At 50.9% G+C, this 22,447-nt stretch overlaps 1 protein-coding gene across 7 annotated transcripts in view; it reads right to left on the bottom strand.

The window, feature by feature from the left end:
• Positions 1–6,474: 6,474 nt before the first annotated feature.
• Positions 6,475–22,447, bottom strand: part of LOC110310900 (maestro heat-like repeat family member 5) — a 30,441-nt gene continuing 14,468 nt past the window's right edge. For 4 of the 7 annotated variants that reach the window (XM_021184058.3, XM_021184057.1, XM_021184062.1 and 1 more), the window contains 16 exons: positions 21,637–21,741; positions 16,805–16,940; positions 16,633–16,727; positions 15,396–15,545; positions 14,789–14,943; positions 13,714–13,858; positions 12,329–12,513; positions 11,986–12,123; positions 11,704–11,815; positions 11,357–11,500; positions 10,673–10,849; positions 10,101–10,256; positions 8,552–8,674; positions 7,112–7,214; positions 6,842–6,916; positions 6,475–6,652 (listed from right to left, as the gene is read on the bottom strand). In XM_021184058.3, the coding sequence (XP_021039717.1) occupies positions 6,552–6,652; positions 6,842–6,916; positions 7,112–7,214; positions 8,552–8,674; positions 10,101–10,256; positions 10,673–10,849; positions 11,357–11,500; positions 11,704–11,815; positions 11,986–12,123; positions 12,329–12,513; positions 13,714–13,858; positions 14,789–14,943; positions 15,396–15,545; positions 16,633–16,727; positions 16,805–16,940; positions 21,637–21,741 (2,100 nt within the window). In that variant the 3' untranslated portion in view covers positions 6,475–6,551. The remainder of the gene's footprint in view (positions 6,653–6,841; positions 6,917–7,111; positions 7,215–8,551; positions 8,675–10,100; positions 10,257–10,672; positions 10,850–11,356; positions 11,501–11,703; positions 11,816–11,985; positions 12,124–12,328; positions 12,514–13,713; positions 13,859–14,788; positions 14,944–15,395; positions 15,546–16,632; positions 16,728–16,804; positions 16,941–21,636; positions 21,742–22,447) is intronic. The other 3 variants (XM_021184061.1, XM_021184063.1, XM_085831650.1) reach the window with 3 other exon arrangements.

Below are 22,447 nucleotides of genomic sequence, written 5' to 3'. Positions count from 1 at the left end.
TGAGTCCGGGGAGCAGAAAGCTTCCCGCACTGGCCTGGAATAAATGATCCTCTAGCCTCAGCCTTCCAGTCTCTGGACTTGCATAGTTGGCAGCCTTTACAGGCAGGCATCTTCAGTTTCTGTGCACACATGCATGTAGATGAATGTAGAGACCAGGGAAGAGCTCTGAGTGTCTTCCTCTATCGCTCTCTCCACATTATATTATATTATATCATATTATTATTACTATTATTATTATTATTATTATTCCACTAAATCTAAGCTCACTGTTTGCCTAGTGAGAGCTGGGATCAGCCTGCCTCCACAACACTGGAGTTACCATGGTGTGTGTATGGCCACACCTGTCTTTCACGTGGATGCTGAATTTAAACTCAGCCCCTACCCCCTTGTTCTTGCCCATGGCACCATCTCCCCAACTCTAGGCTGGTATTTTGTTTTGTTTTGTTTTGACCTCAGAATCTGCATATAAGGCTGCTGCTGTGGCTTAGCATGTTGCCTGTTTTAGCAAACAATGGCTCACTATTTGAACACAACATGTCAATTCAGTCTGCTACTAAGAGGTATCTTGATGACATCTAAATTGGTTGGGGGAAGTTAAGAAACTGTTGTCAAAAGCCTTCTTTTTTCGCCTCCAGTATGGTCATAGGCTTTCACCTCCTTCAGGTAAACCCCTTGGACCGTAATGTCTAGACCAGAAGGTCAAGGTTGTATTTAGTTGGTCTGCCTCAGAGGCCACATCACCTGCCTTCCCTCACCATGTGAGTCTAGCTGTCTCCAACCATCTTACAACACACAGGGTGCCTAGTACTCTCTCTCTCTTAACTTCTTTCTTCCATTTTTTCCCAGCTCGGAGCCAACCTCTTCCTCCTCCAAGCAACGTCTGTGAAGAGATCGAACATTGGGGTGAGGGGTGATCTTTGCGTGTTGACTCCTAAGGACTCATTGCTAAAGTCTAGGGTAGGTTTTAGTTTTGCATTTTCTCTAACATCCATTCTGACGGTTTGGGGGTTGGAAACAGCTTCTAATCCTTTAGTCTAGGTTAGCCTGGAACCCACTGTGTAGTCCAGGCTGGCCCCCGTCTCATGGCACTCCTCTTGGCTCAGTCGCTCAAGTGTTAGAATTACAGCTGTGAGCCGCCACTACCCCTACACAATCTCATAACTTCATTTTTAAATTCAAAACAAATTAACCTTTATTTTTAGTTTATGTGTGTGGGTGTTTTGCTTGTGTGTATGTCTGTGCGCTAAGTGTGTGCTGTGCCTACAGAGTTCAGAAGAGGGTGTTGGGTCCCCTAGAACTAAAGTTACAAATGATTGTGTACCACATGCATAGGCCAGGAAGTGAACCTGAGTCCCTGGAGGAAGCAACAGGTGCTCTAACCCCTGAGCCATCCTTCCAGCCGTGTTCCCAGTTTGATAACTTTTGGGCAAGAAGAAAGTTAAGAGGATGCAGTACAACGAGCTGTGCCACACCCCTCTTCCTTTGTTCACGCTCAGGGAATGGCACACCAGGCTCCTCCTGGGTTCTAGTGGCTCTGCCCGTCAGCTTGTCTCCAGTCAACACCTCTGCTTTGGGCTTTTTTTCTGTCCAGTTTCTGTTTGATTATTCTGTTTTCTTTCTGCTCTGCCTACGTGATTCTTTTCTGGATCCTGTCTGATATTTTTTTTTCCTGTCTTGTTTCTCGGTTTGGTTCTCATTTTTCTGCTTGATCCTTCTGTCCTTTCCCTGTCCCTCAGTACATGTGTCATCAGTGTTCTGTGGCAATGTCTCTGTTTCCTGTCTACTGCATTACATCTTAGAGCAATGGTGACAAAGGGATGTGTAAAATCTTTGAACATTCTCCCTCGGGACCCTACCTTGCCTGGCCTGGAATCTGTCACGTGTCCTTTCCCTTGCAATTGTCCAGGCTTTCCAGAGTCTCTATAGGTTATTTAATTTTAGATCGCAGAACTGGCTTTCCAAACGGGAGCTTTAGATTCTTGGTTCTATGAGGCATCTGTGCAACTAGTCATCTCCTGGTTCAGGGGCCAAAGAGGCAAAGGGAAAACAGGAAAGCAAGGGCATCCCCTGCTCTCTCAGTCCCTACACCTGCCTCTGAGGTCTTTGTCTTCAGTGCTGGTATTGCTCAATTCAAGCTTTCCCAAGGCTGGAGCCCCAGACAGAAGCACGCAGAAGCAGAGGGACGTTCACTCCCTAGAGGAGTCATCTCTAGCTGCTGGACCACAAACAGGTAGCTCCGCCTGGAGCTTTTACTGTCCGCACCTGATGGTTATGTCTAGGTTTTAGATAGCTTTTGAGTATCGGCCAGGGAATACCCCTGAGACCAGTCCAGAGCACTTTGCAACTGTGTAGTACATAGGATATAGCTGCATCCAGCAGGAGAGATATTTTTGTCTATCAGACCCCTCTCACTGCCTCATGATGTTTTGTGTATGCATTCCCCATGCTTTCTCCAATTACTTCAAACTTGATCTCACCAGCATCCCTGATGGACACAGCCTCACACAGGCCGTTTCTCCAATTACTTCAAACTTGATCTCACCAGCATCCCTGATGGACACAGCCTCACACAGGCCAGCTGTAGCCTGGTGTGAGAACTCAGGAGTTGGACCACCGGCCAATGATGTTCTGCGGTCTTCGTCAGGCCATGTGGCATCAGGCTGTGCTCCAGTTGTACTCTGCCGTGATGTACTGGCAGCCTCACCCACAACAGCCATCAGCCTGTCTGACTTACCAAAGAAGTGCAGAGGGATCTGGGGCTCTGTTGCAGGCATAGTGCCCCTCATGGTCCCCAAGCTTCTGTTTCTTTCCCTATATCTGTTGGCCCTGGGTCTTCTGTAAACTGTCCCCTGTGTTCTTGACCCATTCCTCTGCTGGAGTTGCTGCTTCTCCGGGCTTGTTTGTGTCTTCTGTAACCCACCTGCATTAGTTCCCTCTCTCCTCACTGTGACAGAAACCTGACGACATCAGCTTGAGGAAGGAAGGGATTTAGTAAGTCTCACAGTTCGAGGCAGACAGTTCACTATGGACGAAATGACCCACGAGGCAGGAGTGTGATGCAGTTAGCCAGTCACACTACCACCCACGGTAAGGAAGCAGAGCCCAGCGCTGGTGCTAAGCATGTTCTCTCCTTTTAGTTCAGTCTGGGACCCCAGTTCTCAGATGGTGCCACCCCTATTCAAGGTGGGTCTTTCTTCCTCCACTAAACCTTTCTGATACATCTTCACAGTCACATCCTGAAGTTTGTTTCCATGGTGATTCCAAGTCAAGCTGGCAGCACCATCCAGCCTCATAGCTGTTGCTGCGGTTCCTTCACGCCATCCATGGATCTGTCAGCAGCCGCACACCCAGTGGCGGTGATACTTCCCAGGATGTTGAGTTGCTAGGATTTTTTGGTTTGGTTTTGTTTGCCGTAGATTTTCATTTTCATTTTGAGGAAGCCCCGGAGCTCAGGTTGCCTGAAACTTGTGACCATCCTCCTGCCTCGACCTCCTAAGTACAGGAACAGTTTGTGCCTTTGGAGTTTGCTCCATCTGTCCACAGGTGACATCAGTCTTTTCCACCGACTCCTGCTACCTTGGAAGCTATTCTTTGTGCGGCCGATCTTAACCTGTGCTGGCTTTAGTGAAGCATTCTGGGAGAAGCAGGCAGTTCTGTTTTCTGCGGGCGTGGACAGCCCTTCAATTCCTGTCTAAAGGGACACTGAAATAATTCTGTCTCCATCACTTTTGTCTTTCTGCTTGAAACTTAGTGTTCATATTCCAGGGCAGTCATTAAGAATGTCACTGTACTCTCTCCCAGTTGACATCACCTCAGCTCCAAAGCTGTCTGTTATTCCTGGGGATGGGGGGGGGAAGGGGGAGGGGGAGATGTCTCTTCCTTTCTAGCCATTTTCAAGACCTTGCATTCTTTACATTGCTTTCTGTTACTTGGTTTATATCCCTCTCCTTGTGATAATGGACTTAAGTATCTCTTCTGTTTTGGTGAGTTTCTCAGGATTTCATCTTTTTCTCTTTAGCCCTTTCTGGTGAGATAATGTCTGTCTTGTCTAATGATTCCCACATGGCTGTTTTAACTGCTGTTCTGTTCATTGTGGTATCTCAAGTTAGTGGGAGCCGAAATCTGCTGAGACGGCTCTCAGCTCCTATGGTGAGGCTACGGATCTTCTGCCTCTGAGTGACTGTCAGGCATCCGTGTGTGGTTTAACCCTGTTGTCTGTACAGAGAAGGGTATATGGTGGGAGCACCTCACTGCAGGGGAAACTCTGTCCCTCCCTCTTGGAAACGGGTGTCTGCTTCTTATTCTCACTCCTTTCCACTTCCCTTACGGAGTGATCTGTGACCACAGCCAGCAGACCCAGAGAGGGGCAGTGAGGCAAGAGCGACAGGAGATCATGGAGACCTCAGGCAGTGAGTAAGTACAAGAAACAGACTTCTTGGGAGTAGGCTTCAGGAAGAAGCTCTCTTAACTGGGGCGGGGTGCAGGGAGCAAAGGCTTTTTAAACTTTTGGGGGTGAGTTGGGGCTATTGGGTGAGTGCATTAAACCTTTAGGGGTATGTAGGGGCTTATTGGGTAGCTGTATTAAACCTTTGGTGTACATAGGATCTATTGGGGTGGAAGTACAGCATTGGGGGGGCAGGCTACTGAGGATTCCTCATTTGAATAAGGAGGAATTCCAGGTGCTTGCTGGACCTGACCTTATAAGAAGAGGGGAAGTTTAACCTGTGACTATGTGACTTCCTCTGGTGTGGGTAAAGAACTCTGTGCACAGGACACACAGGTCTAAGGCAGGGGAGGGAGTCATCCCACTTTCTACCCCTCTTGAGACAAGATCTCTGGGGTTAGACAGGACTTGACCCCGCTCCTGCTCCAGACAGGCTCCTCTGGCTCTATGGTTCCCTGGCCCCACAGGTGCTGCAACGTTGAGGAGCCTTTGGAGTTAGCCTAGCATAGCCTATGGGAGCCAGGGCCTGTCTTCTAACCCAAGTGCCATGATCTCATCAGTCCTCAGAGACTCTGGAGTTCTCAGTGCCTTCCCTCACCGTTCTTATACCAGCTCATTGTCTGATGGCTCTTTAAGCCTCTTTAAGCCTTTAACCGTTTTTAAGCCTTTAGAATTTTCCAGCAACACATAAAAATGCAGGTATTGTAATGTGCCCAAGGTGGAGGGAGGCATAGTGTTGTACTTTAGTGGAATCTTCTATCACACACACTGTCAAAGTTGCCTCTACCCGACCCATGCCTCCAACAGGCTCATGTCCCTACTTGTCCCCTGGTGCTCTGGAGGGACTTAACCTTCCCTTTCCCCAGCCCAGCCTCTTGTGGGCATACCCCTTAGCTGTGGGCTTCCCTCCTCATGCTCGCTCTGCTCTTGGCTCCTATGGCCCACCCAGCCTCCAACCTGGCTGCTCATTCTGAGTGTTGTTTGCAAAGACCTCGTGCTTCAGCCGCACCAAGATTTGTAGTGTCGATGTGCACTGTTGTGAATAGAGCTCCGGCCCTGGCATCACCTGCTAGGAAGGGCCTGGAGCTGGACAGGCCTTCTCTGAATTTAGGACTGACTCAGAAATTCTGGCTCTAGAGGGCACCTAGAACCTCTTCAGCTCCTTCCTGTTTCTCATTTCTCCCCACTCCTGTTGCCTCCCCTTATTTCAGCCTCTTCCACGGCCCATCCCTTTGGGGACATGGGAGTTTCTAGTAACTTCTGAGCATCTGGTGTGACTTGCCACTTCTAGCCTGAGCCACTCAATACATTTGAGCATCTCTTAGGAAGCTATGTGCCCTTGAAAAGCCACGCCCAAGGCACTGGCTGGCTCTACATTCAGTTTTTCATCACTGTCTGGTGGCTTTGATCCAAGAACACCCTGAGTCTATCCTGGTAGCCTCCACAGTATCCTAATGCCACTGTGAGAGGCAAGGGCACTGGGCATAACTGAAGGACTTAGATGGGCTTAGAGAAAGGTGACTTTGCCAGAGACGATGGGTATGCACAGAGGAACCACACAGCATCAGCGAAGCAGTCAAGCTGAGTATGAGAGGGGTGTCCCCAGAAGTCTGGAAGTTCCACCAAGGTATAGATGTCAGCTAAGCTAAGCAAAGGCCCTTGGCAAATATAAGAGGTTCAGTGGCCACAAGAGAGCGGTAGGTGACGAAGCAGGTTCACATAAGACCTACCCGAGGACAGGATGGATGTAGACCGGCAGAAGAATAAGGCAGGCAATAGGCCAAGTGGGCACGTGGGACAGACTAGCCTGGCTGAGAAGAAGTGAGGCTTGGGGAACGGGATGCTGAAGGTAGCTCTGGGAGTCTTAAACTCTTCTTGGGTGTGGCAGCACCTGCTCTGAAGGTCCTAATTCTTGCTGCCTATTGGAATGCTATGGTAACTTCTGTAGCTCTGAGTCTTGAGCCCTTCCCACTGGACAGCCTATGGAATTAAGATTAAGCAGAGAAGCAGGCGTGGCACATGTCTGGTGAGAGGCCAGAGATACTCTGAGGCATTTAATAAAGATAGGACTCAACAAAGACAAAAATAAGAACAATCGCAGGTGCAGCTAGTCTTGAACATAATAAGATAGCTCCACGGCATCATTCCAATAGTTTAGGTAGAACCTTCGGGTCCTGGAGTCCGAGTCATGGCGGAGGGCCTCCAAACCTGCAGCAGAGACCACATGGTCCCACCAGGAGCTCACTGAAGAGCTCAGGGCACCAGTGAACCCACAGTCTGGAGGGAAAAGTAAGCCCCCCACCCTGGAGAGGCATCTCCCCCCGCAGAAAGCTCCTGCAAGTGTCAGGCAAGACAGACCCCAGCCACCCCGAGGGTACAGAGGCTCCGCTTGCTCACAGTTCTTAAGGAAGATCACATCTTTCTTTCTCAAGTATATGCATAGGTCATTGAAATAGTCCTGAAGCAATGCCCCTGGGGTAGTCAAGGATGTGGTTAGCAGCAGCAACCGTTGTCCACCAAAACAGAGCGTTGGCCCGCAGGGACATCCCACCCCCTCGATAACCAAATCTACTACTGTCCCTGCAGTGGACGCAGGACCATCCACTGTGGCGGCCAAGGCAGGGAGATACCGGGGATGGGGATCGAGACTGCTGGGTCAGTCCCTACCGATGAACTTCATGGCTGCCAGCTTCACTGTCATGTGGGAACTGTCCAGATACTTCAAGGCCTGACTGAGAAACTGCTGGTAGTTGCCGACATTGCTTTCTAGCTGAGGAGAGAAGAGAGGGCCTGTGAGCATATTGAAGGTCTGTGTGCTACCTCACTTCAGGGGCGTGGCTTTCCTGAGGGACCCCAAGAGCCTGGAAGAGAGGAGGGCGGGCATCTGAGTCCCCTAGGGGATGGACAAGGGTAGATGGTGGCGATGGCCCAGTTACTTCATTCAATCCAGTGAGGGGAGTCCATGCCAAGGACAGGAGCGGCCATATGTGTGACTCTTCCCAACCTCACCCTGGACACCCTCCAGGGTGCCTCTGTGCATCCCTGCCCGGTTGCCATCTCACCACAAACCAAAAGCTTTATATCCCACACTCATAAGCCCCCAGGGTCCCCTGCAACGCCTATGTCATGAAGAGGAAAGGCAGGCCTGTCACTGGCAACTTCTGTATCCTGATCTTCTCTGCTGTTGAGGGAGTAAAGCTGCCTTTGGGGGTTTCTCTAGGCACTTACGTTGGGGTGTCGTTATCATGCATTGCAGACATGACACAGTGCCTGTGTCACTATGGACTCTGCTGCTCCGTGGCCTTCAATGGCCTTTCCATTTCTAACTGTCTAGACTCATATCCTCCCTGCCACAGGTTATAAACCTTTCCTGTTTCCTGGGCCCTAACTGCACCTGAAATTTGAAGTTAGGGCAATGTGAAACAGCTGGAGACTGCAGTCCTGGGTCTCTCAAGGGCCATGCTTCTACTGTCACTATCATCAAGGTGCCACACGGTGCACTGCATGGGATGGATAAGCAGGCCGGGAGCTCAGCATCCCCACCCTGTCCAAAGATCACCTTGAGATCTTTGCAGCCACCATTCTAGGCTTGCCCCTAATGGCTGAACCAGAATCTATTGAAGCCTGAAGACTGAGGAGAGGCCTGTCCTGCCTTGCCCATGTGACTCTGGTCCTATTCAAGAGTCCGGGATTATGGCCCTGACAGCCTAGACCCAGCAGAACAGAAGTTCCTGGGGCCAAAGAATAAACTGGTGACTAGATATCAAGGGGTACCATTTACTACTGGTCTCCCACTCCTGGGCCCTGCAGTGTATGGGCTCAGAGGCTCAGGTATGTCTGCCTTACATATGCACTTTGAACACCAGGGTGCACTGTGTCCTCAGAGGCCCTACTAGGCAGACACTATGGGCACATGGTGGAGACTCCCAGCCCTCCTTCATTATGAAGAGGGAAATGTTCCTCATAGAAGCCCAGTAATTAAACACCCTCCCCATCAAGACCTCCTCCCCTCCTCACAACCTCCCCTCAGAAAGGTCTGAGGTGATCCTGCAGCCACCACACCTCTCTGTGCCCAGACCCTCCCCTGGAAAGGTGCCCAGGCCTTACCATGTAGATAAAAATGTCATTTGCAGCGCCCAGCCCTTGGCCCCATGCCAGCTTGCCAAACAGCTCCTTCCGGAACTCCCACTTTAACAAGATGGCACAGCGCAGGAACGTGAACCTGGCCTTCTGTAAGTGGAGAACAGAGTGTCTCTGCTCCCACCCGTTACCATCCCTCTCATCCAGAGAGTCCTTAAGGAGAGGTCTCTGCAACAGTACCACCCCTGTTGGGGACACTGAAGGGGACATATCACCAGAGGAAGTGGCAACTCACACCCAGCCCAGGCCTTTCCTGTTCTAATTCACATAGAACTTGCAGAAGAGCTGCCTCGGCCTCCTTCTGAAAAAAAACCAGCTTGGAGTACCAGCCTTAGAGGGGTGAAGCTTTAGTCTATGTTTGGGAAGGAACCTGACTCCCCACAGTGGATATGGGCCTGGGCTACATTTGGATTGTTAAATATAAAGTCTTGCTCTTGGAAGCCTGGGGGAACTTATTCCAGGGCCAGAAGAGGCTAAGCTTGGCCTGTGGCTAGTGGATAGAGACTAGGCTAGCCCTAGGGAGAAACAGAGGCAGGGGATGGATCCAGGAGCTCAGGGTACCTTGCAAAGGCATGGCCTATAAAACGCAAGGTCCTCATGACATGGCTAACATTTCAGGGCCATCTCAAGGAGAGTTGCACAACGTTCCTTTGGTTTGGGGTAGTGCCACTAGGTAGGCAGGGTACAAGTAGGCACTCCAAGTTCAGCACATGCTCACACCACTGGATGGGGAGTGCAGTGGATTGTCCTGATGCTGTTTGTATTCTGATGTTAATTCTGCTTCCTCAAGAGGGGCTGCCCACAATGAACAGTCCATCACATACTCAGGTGATCTCATGTGAACCTGCATCCCATTTTAACTGGTCAGTAAAAGCTAGAGCCTGTGGTTGGACTGTGGAGGGGAAAGGTGGGACTGGAGGTGTGAGAGTGAGGGCAGGTAGAGAGGAGAAGAGGACGAGAGAGGAAGGAGAGAGGATGGAGGAAGAAGAGGAGAGGGAAACATCAATGGACCAGAACCATATGGCCAGGAGAAACGGCAAGTAGCAAGGGGTCTTATAGCTGGGGAATAAGCTATTATAGTATTGGATCTGCCCAATTTAGGCATATAGCTTATAATCATAATAACTGGATTGTGTGTTTATTATATGGAGTTATCGGGGTTGGAAATTCCAGCAACAGGGAGTGGGAAAGTAGAGGTACAAAGTCCCTGGATGCTGGACTTCTGCAGCTGATTTTAGATGGTGGTGTGGAGGTCTTCAGCCAGAAGAGGCAGCCCAAGGGCCCCATGGGATGTGAGTGAAGAACCTGAAGCAGGTGGTTGAGACAACACCACCAAGATAGAGCCCACTCCTTTTCTCTGGTTACTGGGTTGGCCTACAAACCCAGCCCCAGTCCTCTGTCACCTAGATGAACTCTAACCTCACTCTGGGCTCCATTGAGAGAGCTGAGCCCTCGAGTCCTGTTCTCCTTCAGCCTGGCTCTCATAGCTGCCCCAGCTGAGCTGGAGCACACTCACCGTAGCTACTTCTTGGCAGGGGTCAGCCATATTGAAGAGGAGGGGTACTGTAGCCTGAGAAGCCACATCCTTGAGGCTCTGCCTAAGCTTCTTGCCACCATAGTGGATGACATCTCCAAACAGGAAGATGGCACCTTCCCGAACCGCTGCCCTTTCCTGGGAGGGGAGACAGGTCTCCTGCTCAGACATGCAACCATCCAGGCTTCTCCCTTCCCTCTCTTCACATGACTCCTGGTTGCCTCACTTTGGCCCTGTGCAGCTCAGGACCAGCCGTCATTGTCCCTAACCCCACAAGCCAGTGGCCGCTCATCCTTCCTCAACCCCTTGAAATCACTGGGTCCTATTGCACAATATGAGGAGTTCATATGGAGTCATTGGTCCTGATAACTTGGGAGGCAGAATCCTGAGCACAGGACTCGGTACCTTCACAAACTTCAGCTAGTAGCAGTCTATGGAATCTTGATTCTCAGGTGGGTTCTGGGGATGGTTCTGAGTACAGGCACTAGTTTCTGATTTCCATCTGCAGCCCTGCTTGTCCTGTACTGCCAACCCAAATACCCTGCCCAGCTCACATCTGTGAACAGGCTGAGAAGGTGCTGGGCGATCCTGAGGCTGACAATTCCAATGCCCTGGGCACTTAGACAGTGCAGGAGGTGGCCCATGATCTTCATCAAGCCAGCAGGGTCCTTGAACTCAGGTTGTAGAAAGTTGTTCAACAGCTCCATCAACTTAATTCTTAGCAGAGTTGCCTGCAGGGAGACCACCGTCCTCCAGTAGGGCCCTTGACCAGTTTCTGACAGCTGCCCCAGTGAAGCAGGTCATAGTTTTGGGCTGACACTGGAGCTCCTGCCCTACTCAGGTGTGATCTACCCATCTCTGAGTCAGTCCAGGTGGGGCAGAGGTCTGAGTGCTAAAGCTGGCTGTTCCCAAATCCACTCCCCACCTCCCCTACATGATGGACAGGAAAACAGACAAAACCACACCATGTGTCTGGAATAGGCTAAATCTGCAGCTGCATTCTAGCACATCATGAGGACCATCAGAACAGGCCTGCTCTGGGAGGTTCAAAAGAGTAGGATATTAGGTACCTGACAGAAGTTATCATCTGAAACAATTAAGCACAGCCAACCTGGTTTGATGGTCTCTCTACCACCTTTCGAGGAGATATCCTTCCAGACCCTTCCTTTGTGCCTAGCCCTCCCTGTGATCTTTCTGGGATGGCAGAGGGTATATCTCTCAAGTTCCTCCACCCTCACCTTTTTAGGGTGCATCAGGGTGCTGCCCAGTCCCTTCAGGCTCATAGCCCGCACCATCTGGTTGCGACTAGAAAGGCCCAGGTTCAGGGAGTTGTACATGGTCTTCCAAGACATGTGCTGGGAGACATCTGGGCTGTTGAGAAACTGGGCAGGGGTTGGCACCATCAGTCCACCTGCTAACCACAGCTGGCAAGGAATCGGCCTGCCCCAGGCCATGAGAATGAAGTGAGACCTGAAGAAACATGTCTACCAGCAAGCATAGCTGACACACAAGGGTCAGACATATATGTTTTATATCAGAGACCATGGAAGGGAAGTCCACTGGGGCAGATAGGGGACAGGCTGACCTCAGTGATGATGCAGATGCCCACAATGTTGTCTCGCTCTTCGCTGCTCTTCAGGGAGATGAGAGCCTGCCCCAAGACAGCCTTGATCTCGCAGTTATAGTGAGCCATGGCCCTATCACATGTAAGAAGCAGACACAGAGTCCCAGAGGGCTCCATTCTCCAGCTAGGTCTCAGCACTGCCCAGAATTCTGAGTCTGGAGTGCAGGATCCAGTGTATGGAGAGTGGGCTGGGCTGCCATTCTACCCACTCCCAGGCATAGGGTGCCCAAGCCAAGGGCTCACCTGGCCAAAAGGGTCACTCCCTTTGGGAAAGTTTCCAACTGCCCGAAGAGCTCCCAGCCCTGAATCAGCTTCACATCAGCAAACACTTCCCAGTATTCAGTGGTCCAGAAGAGGCCCTTGAGTGCTTCCATGCAGATCCTGGGCAGGGTGGAATAACGGGTGCCTGAAACTTGTCAGCTGCTACCTACTAAGACTCTCATTGTTCAGGACTCTTCCCTCCTGGACAGTTTGGGAACTCTGTTCCAACCCATCCCACCTCCACTCAAAATCCTTCCCTTCTTGGGTCTGTAGCATCAGCATGCTCAGTGAGTGCAAGGGAGGGGCCACAGATGTCTTGGCTCACCTGCAGGGCCCGATGGGCTTAGAGCCCAGATCATCTTCCTGGTAGTCAAACATGCCTTGCACTAGGCCCACCTCCAGCAGGTAGTAGAGCTCTGTGAGGAGGCCCAGAAGGATGCCTGAGAAGGCCCAGCAGACTGTGTTCCTGTACTCCTTGGTATAGAGGAGCTCATAAATGGTGCCCAGAGCCTGTGATGGGTGACAGAGAGGGACCCCTGAGCAGAGACATCAGCTACAAAGGCACTCTAGTCTGGGCTTTGCTGCCTTCATCTGGCCTCCCATGAAGACCCCTTGGATAAATCGCCAAAGATCCTTGCACTAGCTCTGAGGCTCAACTAGGACCCCTTGCGGTCTCTGGGACTGGGCTCTGAGCTCCAGACTTTGCTCAGCCTGGATTCCACAAGGTTGACTCTATTTTTCTTGGCTTGGCTTCACCTTATTATGAGCTGGGTCTCTCTAAGTACCCATCCCAGTGGGCACATCTCCATCTCTCTTCATTGTTCCTGTCCCCACAGCCAACAGTGGCCCAGTGCATGGTCACTGTGTCTGAGCTGTGTCAGAGCAGCCAAGGCTCTCTCCCACTTCCCACTGTAGGTCTTTCTCAGACCCTCTTTGGTGAAGGCCTCTCCTGGCTCTGAGTTTCTGGTGGCTGGTCCCATTTAGCCCAGTTTCTTTGGAATTGGTCTGTGTTTGGCTGTAGAATCCCCTGGCTCTTTCTCTAAACCATCCCCCAGCCAGTCCTACAGTGCCATGCCCAACGTTCTACTTTGTCCTCCCCTGAGTATGAGGGTCTCAGTTCATGGGGCAGAGATAATAAATGGGTAAGCTTGGGGGAAGTCCAAGAGCTAGCCTTGGCTCCCAATCAGTGCTGGCCATCTTATGTCCCACCCCTGCCCTGCCTTCTCCTTCAGGAATCCCCCTGCCTTCCCTAGATCCTGGTGGCCTCTTGTCACCCCTCCATCTCTCTTCATTGTTCCTGTCCCCACAGCCAACAGTGGTCCAGTGCATGGTCACTATGTCTGAGCTGTGTCAGGGCAGCCAAGGCTCTCTCCCACTTCCCACTGTGAGACTTTCTGTTCTGCTCTGGTCTAAGATGAGGCATCCATATAGAGTAGCAGCAGGGGCCTGTAGCCAGTTGGCTGGTCCCTCAGCGAGTGCCTCAGACACCTACTGAGGTCATGCCTGCCAGGTGAGAGGCTCACTAAGCACAAGTGAAATGCATTGCCCACCTCCACAAATGACTACAGACTGTGATAAAGGCCTGAGGGTGGGGCCCTTGGAGGTGACACAGCCTGCCTCACCCCTACCCCAGGAGTTAATTGAAGCCCTGGAGACTGCTGCTGCCCTGGGGGACCATGCTGGTGGCACGTTGCACAGGGTGCTGCTCACCATCAGCGAGACCAGCCGGGCTCGATATGTGGACTGGAGGAGCCTCCTTGGTGGGCGCAGTTTCAGCTTTATGTAGAGTAGAGTTATAACATCACGGGCCACTTGGTAATTGGCAGCCAGAGCCTTCCACAGAGGTAGGATCCACCTGATGAGACAGGGACCAGGCCACCACTGGGAACACTGGGCACAACACGGCAGAGAGGTCTTTATGAATGCTGGCCATCAGAAGGATGTGGGACAGTGAGCCCTGGTGGTGGTGGGGTGGGTAGTAAGTGAGGGGCCCTGAGGTCTATATTCTATGATGCTCTGTTTGATATCTGCACAAATCTCAGCCTCTCCAGAACCCCCCAAAAATAGCTGCCTTATATAGCCTGACTATTTTTTTGGAAGTAGGGGCAAGTCTCCCTGACCCTCACCACTCAGATAGTTTGAAGAGAAGAGGGAAGCTAGCAGAGCCAGGAACCACTCCAGGCAGAGCTCATGAGTCCCTCGTTGTACTTGGCTCCATGTCAAAGACTGTGTGTTGGGAGATCAGCCAGTGTCCCTGCCATGTACCACACTGCCAACTATATACATATATTCATGAGGTGCTTAGCATATGGCTGGCCACCTAAGGACCGACAGGCTTATGAGTATGCTGCTGCTGCCAGCAGCCCCTAGCCAAGTTCTGAATTAATAAGGCCTCATGGTCAACAGACTGCCTCTTGAAAGACTATCTAGAGTGGCAGGTGGAATCAAGACTCACTGAGGCTCTGGGACCATGGGGGGACCTGTGGATAGGTGGAAGGGCATCTTTGTGTATCTTCACAGCCTTTGACTGCTCTAGGGCTCTGCGTACAGGTCAGTCTCTGGTGACTGGGAATCTGAGATTGTTTCTACACCAATGCTAGAACCCTGTTTGATTCCCAAACACCTTCAGAGCCCCTCTGGCCATAGCTCAGAGTCAAGAAAGAGACAGACCCCCCAAATGCCTATTCTTGCCTAGTGTGCTAAGTAAACTATGTCCCAGAAAGGTGGACCACCACATGCCTGGATGAGGACCACATTGGGGTGTCTGGGTCAAGGGAAGATATACCTCTCTGAGGGCTGACATAGGGATAAGATCACCTCCACCACCTCCTGAATATGCTGGGTCCCCAGAGCCAAGGTGGCCTGACTTATGGCCTGCTGGACACTCTTGGACTGGATGTTCGGCAGTTCCTGGAACAGGCCTTGCAAGAGCTCAGCTATCTGCAAGGTGGAATGCAGCTTCAGATGGGGCAAAGCCCTCTAAGTTCCTGGTAGGACTTAGCTTTATAGCTCAGCTCCCCCATTGCCATCACTATTGTAACAAAAGTAGGGTGAACAAGCCAAGGGGTACAATGTGGTTGACCCTGTAAGAGGACCCAAGTGGATGGGGCTTGGCAGTGCCCAAGGATGAATTTTCAATTTAGTTGGTGAAACCAAACTGGACAGCAGTTTAGAGCTGCCCTCTCCCACAGGTCACCCGTGAGGCAGCAGAAGATGGGCCGGGAATCTACTGGACTAAGCCACCTGGCCGGAAGTTCATTGGGACACCACTCCTGGGCTACTAGGGTGGTCACTCATTGTCTCCGTGATTGCATGTGAATGAGAGGGTGTGGCGCTTGCTTGCATGAGCATGTACACACAGTCTGAAGGGAGCCACAGCCACCCAGCCTCACTTGTTCCTTCCTGAAGCCAGGCTCCACACAGATCAGCAGCAGGAGCTTGGCAGCAAGGTCACAGTGGAGATGATTATAACTGCCTAGACTGTGCACCAGCGTGAGGATCAGTTGTGTGTGCTGTGCCACTGTCAGGTCTTCCTTGAAGACCTATGTAGAGGCAAAGGCCAGGGAGGGGGAAATCTCTGGTCAGCAATAAATCAAGCCAGGCAGGGGCTCCTCCAACCTCTTACCATAGAGGGAATGATGGTCTTGTATACAGATACTTATGTCATAGCTATGGACAAAGGTTTGCAGGGTTCCAAAGGCCCCATCCTGCCCTCACCCCAGGCTGCTATGAACTGTATAGTTCCTCCACCTTGAGGCCATTGCTCCGTGGCTGTACGTGTGCATTCCATAAGCTCTCAGCTGCCTATTCTCTGAAGACTTTCCCAAGGGACAATGGTGGTAAACAGTCTTGTAAGGAGTCTGACTGTGTCGGAATGATGACCGGCTCCTGCCCAGATCTAGCCCTCCTCTGCCTTGCTTCCCTATCCCACCACCTCTTAAGGATGGAACCCAACCTGCTTTCTTTTAGGAAGGGTGCCACTAGGACAACAGATTCAGCCTAGTGCATGGCCCAGGAGACACCAGATGCTGTAAAGTGTCACTGCTTCTGACCCAGCCAGTCTCAGGAGCAGCTGGATCCATCTACCCAAGTGACCCTCACTTAGAAGGTAAGACAACTGAGGCTCAGTAAAATGGGACGACTGACCCAGGGTCATCCAGTGATGGAGCTTTGACACAAACCCAGCTCTGATCTTCTCTATCCAGTGTAATAGGCAGATGGAGCCTGAGAAAACTATGGGGGTGCAGGGAGGTGGCAGAAAGTCCAGAGAACGGATGTTCGTCAAGCTTACATAGGATGGGGAGGGGCAGTGCTGAGAACAGTGTATCCCCAGAAGAACAGGATAAGCTGGCTTCTCTTGTCCCCAGATGGAGATACAAGCGAGAATCTTTGCCCCGTGGGTTTAAAGGTCCCATCTGAGCAGAGGCTGCTGGGAAGGGAGGTACAGAGAACTTCCCTGGAAAGAGCAGAAGTCCATCCCATCCTGGTTCTGCCCAACTGACTTGCCTGCTCAGGTCCCTGGGACCCTGAGGCCCCATCTATTCAGGCCTGGGAGTGGAAAGGAAGGAACCATTTAACCACTGTGCTCTGGGGCCATCAGAGGCCCAGGCCCTGCCTGAGTAAGCTCACCTTCACCAGGTGGTAGAGCTTCATCTCCCACTCTCTAAACACGTTGCTTTCAAAGTGCTTCATCTTACTCCACTGCGCAGACTCCACCAATTTCCCTGTGTACAGTTGTGCTCAGGAGGGCTGCTTCTCCCCGCTGCCCCTACTCCCGAACCCCTGCCCCTGCCCCACTCACCCTTCTGCTGAAAAACAAGCTCCATGAGCAGGTAAACACAGAAGTGAGAATGCTGCTGTGTGATCTTGTCTTTGTCCCGCCACAGCAGAATCAGGATGCCTATTTGGTGACCCAGCATGGACGGCACGGCCTCTTTCTGGGGAGAGAGAGGCAATTAGCAAAGCCAGGTCTGGCTTGTTTTGTGACGATTCTTGCTTCCACTCCTGTCCCCAGCATCTTTAGGAGACACACTGACTAGGGCTTGAGAGGGGCTCCTGTCTCACTTGACCTTCACCTCCCTCACCTGTCTTCTCATCTGGAAAAGGCATTTCTGTTTTTAACAAAAGGCTGGGTCCTTCAGGCGACTGTGTGCAGGTGTGCCTGTGGATATGTATATGTGCCTGCAGGCACATATGTGCATGTGCATTATGTTCATGTGCATGCGTGTGCGTGTGTGTGTGTGTGTGTGTGCACTCGTGTGTGCTAGTACGTGAGTATGCATGCAGGCTTACCAGAGTGTGCATATGTACCTGCATGATGATAATGTGCATGTATGTATGCCGGTATATATATACATGCATGATTGTGTGGATATGTGTAGTCTTGTGTGTGCGTGTGTGCATGCCTATGCATGCCTATATGTCTGTGTGTATGTGTTTGCCAACATATATCCATGTGTGTTGTTTGAGATTCATTTCTCTTGGCTGCTTTTAGGATTCTCCTGTTTCTCACTGGTCTTCAATAATTTGGGCTGTGATGTTTTCCTTTGAGTGTGTGCTGCTTGGGATTTCTTGATATCCCTATCTGGAGGTGTGTACTTTCTCGCCCAAACTGAGCAGTTCCCACCACGGCAGCACCACCTCCTCTGCCTCCGTCATCTCATTTCTCCCGGGATCCTGCTTGCATTCCACACAGTTCCACACCCACTGGGCTTTTGTCCTGTCCCTCGGGGCTTTCTTGTCCCTTTGTCCTGGTTCCGGTTCTGTTTTCTTCTGTGCTGGTTGAGCTGTTGGTTAAAAGAACCAGTGGCTTTTCATCTCGGATGTGTGCTTCCTTTGCAGTTCTAGAATGTCCCTCTAACTCTTTCTTGTGGTTGCCGCATGTTTCTTAGCATCATCGACTTCCCTCACACTTGTGTGTTCTTTTAAGTTCGGGAACACAGCCACACACCATGCAATGTTTCCTTGGTTCCTTTTACCATAGACAAAGTGGTGCAGACGAGTGGTGACAGAGACCTCCTGGCAGTCCTCCCAGAGATGATGGGGAGGGCACATGTTCCCTTCTCTGAATGTCCAGCCTATGAGGTCTGGAGGGCCACATTGTTGGAGCTTGACTTTGGTAAGTCTCTGGTGCCCGAGTAGGTTACACCCAAGCTGATGCCATCCCAGGCTGGGGCATTCTACACTGGTGGTGTCTGTGGGTTTGGAAAGTGGTCTGATGAGGATTGTGAAGCACTGGGGACGGGGCCTTGGGATGGGAGCAGCCCTGATCTGTAGAGTCTCTTTCTCCCTCTGTGGTCCACACTGCTGTCCTCTGAAGCTTCTGCTCCAGACTTGGGGGATGACAGAGCAGAGCAGCCTGCTTACTGTCAGCCTAGGACTTTTTTGTATCATTGGGGAATCCATCACTCTGGGAAGCCTAGTATCATAGGATGCTTTTTTTCTGAAGTCCACAGGCTGAGCCTCTCAGCTACCTGCCAGATCCCAACACCCAGACTAGCATTGCGGCCTGAGCATGTGCAGCAGCCATCACACACCTGGCCAGCCAGCCCCACCCAGGAGGGAGCACACCAAGTGCAGACTCAGCAGCCACCTCAGCTGGTGCTAGGTGTCTAGGCTGGTGCCTATTCAGAAGGACCTCTTGTGGTCTCTACTTGTATTGTGCCCAGGATCTAACCACACACCATTACCAACCCAAGACTCACTCAAGTCCTCTCTCATGAGGCTCCTTAGCATCATTTCCACCTGCCCTGACTGTCCCTTCTCTTCTGGGGGGGGGGTCTGAGCCCCTGAGTGTAACCCTGAGCACAGAACAGTGTCCTCTCATCCCTCTCTAAGGCCCAACCCTTAGGTCCTGAGTAGAACAGGCCTCACTGCCCCAGGCCTGTCCCAGCCAGCCCCAGCCTGCCCCAGCCTGCCCCAGCCTGGATCCCCAAAGCCAGCTTCACAAGGTCCAACCCACAGTTTCTGGTAAAGCTCTCACTAGCATCAAACCTTGGTCAGGCCTAACTGCACACGCAGGAGGACCTTAAAAGCCATTTCATCTTCAATACTGGAGCTTCAATTTTCACTTCAAGCATGGAAGAATAGCTCAGGGTTCCTGTGTGCTCTCTGGCCAGTGCTTCCCCTTAGCTACCGTCTGTTCGCTTTGGATCCCTCCGTTCCCCTCCCTTCTTCTGACAGGGGACACCAGGCATTTTACCTCAAATACCCCCACTGTCTAGTCCATACTAATCAGGAAACTTAGTGACAAATGCAACAGTCACAGTCACAAAAATCTATTTCAACATCAGCATCGTTATCTAATCCACAGTCTATATCCAAAGTTCATCACTTGTCCCGATACAGGGATACTTCACACACAGCACTAAACACACACACACACACAGAGAGAGAGAGAGAGAGAGAGAGAGAGAGAGAGAGAGAGAGAGAGAGAGAAACCCTAGTACAAAGCCACGTTCTCTTTCTCTGATGGAGGTCCTCGTCTGATTGCAGGACACCCTTCCTTCCAGACACCCCCACCCCAAACAAATACCCCTTCTACCATTCATAAATTAAATTTCAAAATATTTAGAGTATTTTACAGAATAAAGTCTCAAACCAATAATATTTCAAAACCCAAACTACAGAATGTTTAGCAGTTTTTATGGTAATTTTTATTTAAGATTGTAGTTACAGAGAGGTTACAAGTAAGTGAAAAATTCAATAGTTTTGGAAATTTGAATAGGTTCCCACGTCTGTATCCTCTTTCTGCTGCTGTAAGAGTAGTTGAGGCTGGATGATTGACAGAGCAGTTTATTTAGCTCACAGTAGTGTAGACACTAGGTAGTGCCTTCTGGAGAGGGCCTCTCTCACTGTGCGCTGGATGACACTTGGCACTAGTGCGTGCCAGCTCAGCGTGTGGATGATAAGAGAGACTTCCGGTCTCTCAAGGGGTAACCAATTCCTGAGAGGGGCCAGTTTCAAGGTAAAGACATAATTCCCTCTGACGAAACTCATCTTCCAACATCTTCATCAATTTCCATACTTCAGCCACAGCACCCAACACTCGGCTTCTCAGCTGTATCTCTTCAGTTCAGGCCTGTGAATGGCTGGGCGGGTGTTGCCATAGTTACTTGCCTGTTATTATTGCTGGACATCTACAGGGCTCCCAGATCTGCTCCAGTATGAATAACACCATATAAGTGTTCTTGCATAAGCCTTTTTATGGATATAACTTTTCATTCCTCTCTGGTAAGCAGCTAGGATCAGACCTATGCATGTAGGGCATAAGTGTTATTTAACTTTCAAAGAAACTGCGGAAACTTTTGCCAGGCAGTGTTAACATCCTACACTCCCCATGCTGGGTGAGACATTTCCGGGACTCCACACCTTGGCCAACACTTGCTGTTCCCAGTCTTAATTTTACTCTTCCAGTGGGTGGGTAGTGGTACCTTGTGTGGTTTTATTTGCATTTCCTTTTTGACCAGTTATGTGGGGGCACATTCATTTTCATGGGTTCCGCAATGTCCCCCCCTTTTTTTTCATCTGCTTGCCCATTTTAAGGGCTGGCTAGCTTTTTACTTTTTATAATTGATCACCTTGTCTGGACACAAGTCCTCTGTGATGACTATCTGTGTCCTTTGGCTGCCGGGTGCACAAAAGTTCCTCATTTTGATGAAGTCAATTTTATCATTTTTGGTTTGGAGATGGGGGTCTCATATAGTCCAGGCTGGTCTCAAACTCGATATGTAGCCAAGGATAAACTTGAATGGCTCGCCTCCCTGCCTCCACCTTCCGAGTTCTGCGATGGCAGACATACACCATCACACCCACTTCATGTAGTGTTAGGGCTCCAGCCTTGGACTTGCTCTACTAACTGAGCTACGTATGCCCCCACCACTCATTTTATCTCATTGGTAGCTTCTGCCTTCTGAACGCTGTACCACCAATCTGCCTGCCCTTCCTTTATGAGGAGGGTCTGACTTCTAGAGATCTGAAAGTTCTCAGCTTGAATTAGTCACCCTATCCTCTCCTTCCTTTTGTCCCTCCTCTTCCTCTCCCCTCTCCTTCCTGACATGATTTCACTGTATAGTTCATGCTGGCTTCATATAATCCTGCAGCCCTTCTTCTCAGTGCTGAGCTACCCACACTTGGCCCATGAAAAGCCTGCTTATGGTTTTCCTTGAGGCGTGGGGTGGTAGCTGATACCTACTGCCCTAAGGAACTTGGCTTGTCTCGGACCTTCCCATCTAAGCCACATGCCTCCATGTGAAGCAGCTGGAGATGAAGGAGGACACAGGGACAGGGTGACTCTCTTTCTCTCAGCTTCTCCATTCCCGGCTCTCAGATCAGCTATTTCTGGGACTGTTTAAGACATGGTGTTCCTCCACACTGCAGCCTTCCTGACACACTGCAGCTTTCCTGGGGAAACAGGCTGTTTCCCCAGAGCCCCTACCCCTTTCACTCCTCCAGTCTCTGCCCTCTGTTGGGTCTCTGTTCTTGGGATTTCCTCAGGCCACCCCACTGAGCTATAGTCATAGCCCCCAGCCTAAGGGCTCCGAGACAGGCTATGGCAAGACCATGTCCCTGGATGCTGACCTTCATTCCCCCCATCAGGTGCTCCCCATGGTTTTGGGGGTATAGGAAACTCACAGCAAGCTTCAAAGAGTCCACCACGTATTGCAGAAGCAGGTAGATGGACTGGACGGCCCGACTGCGCTCATGGATCTTGTCAGACATCAGCCAGTATTCTATGTGCTGGGATGAATGGAGCAGAGGGTGAGAACCTGGGCCCACAGACCACATTGCTCCCAGCTCTAGATGAGCCCTGAGTAGGGCTTGCCAGGAAGGAAGGGAAACAGCTACCCAGCCAGAGCACTGGCCTCCTTGCCTGTCCATCAATCTACCCCTTCAGTTCTGGGGTACCTCACAGCTTTGGACCATCTTAGATGTAGAGAAAACCTAAGAAACCTTCATGTTCTTCACAGCCAACACAATTCTGCTAGCACCAGCTAAAAAACATCCTAGGATAAACACAAGCATCCTTCAATTCAACTAAACTTTAATACTATCAACCTGCACGCCATGTCAGGTCCCACAGGTTAAGGGCTCTGTCCCCAAGACTTCCCCAACTGCGGAGCCAGTCACAAGCCCCAACTGTGGCTCATGTTTCAGTCCAACCCACTATAAATTATGTTAGGCCACCTTTCATTACTATAACAAAATACTCAAAGCTGACTACTTTACAAAGCTGTTTGGTTATAATGGCACATGCTCTGGGGGACTTGGTGATGGCCTTGGTTACAGTCCTGAGGTGCTAAGGGACACCACATCACAGAGACTGGAAACACATATGTGCCTGTTTCTTCCCAGCTCCCCCCCACCTCTCATAAAGGCCATCACAGGAGGGCTGGGGCTCAGTGTTAGAGCACTTAGTGCTCTAACAATCTCTACCTAGTACTTT

Source organism: Mus caroli, unplaced genomic scaffold, assembly GCF_978045245.1.
Source record: "Mus caroli unplaced genomic scaffold, Mus_caroli_1 scaffold_16, whole genome shotgun sequence".
Classification (NCBI taxonomy): domain Eukaryota; kingdom Metazoa; phylum Chordata; class Mammalia; order Rodentia; family Muridae; genus Mus; species Mus caroli.
Note: the sequence above shows the minus strand (reverse complement) of the source record. Positions and strands in the feature narration are given on the sequence as shown.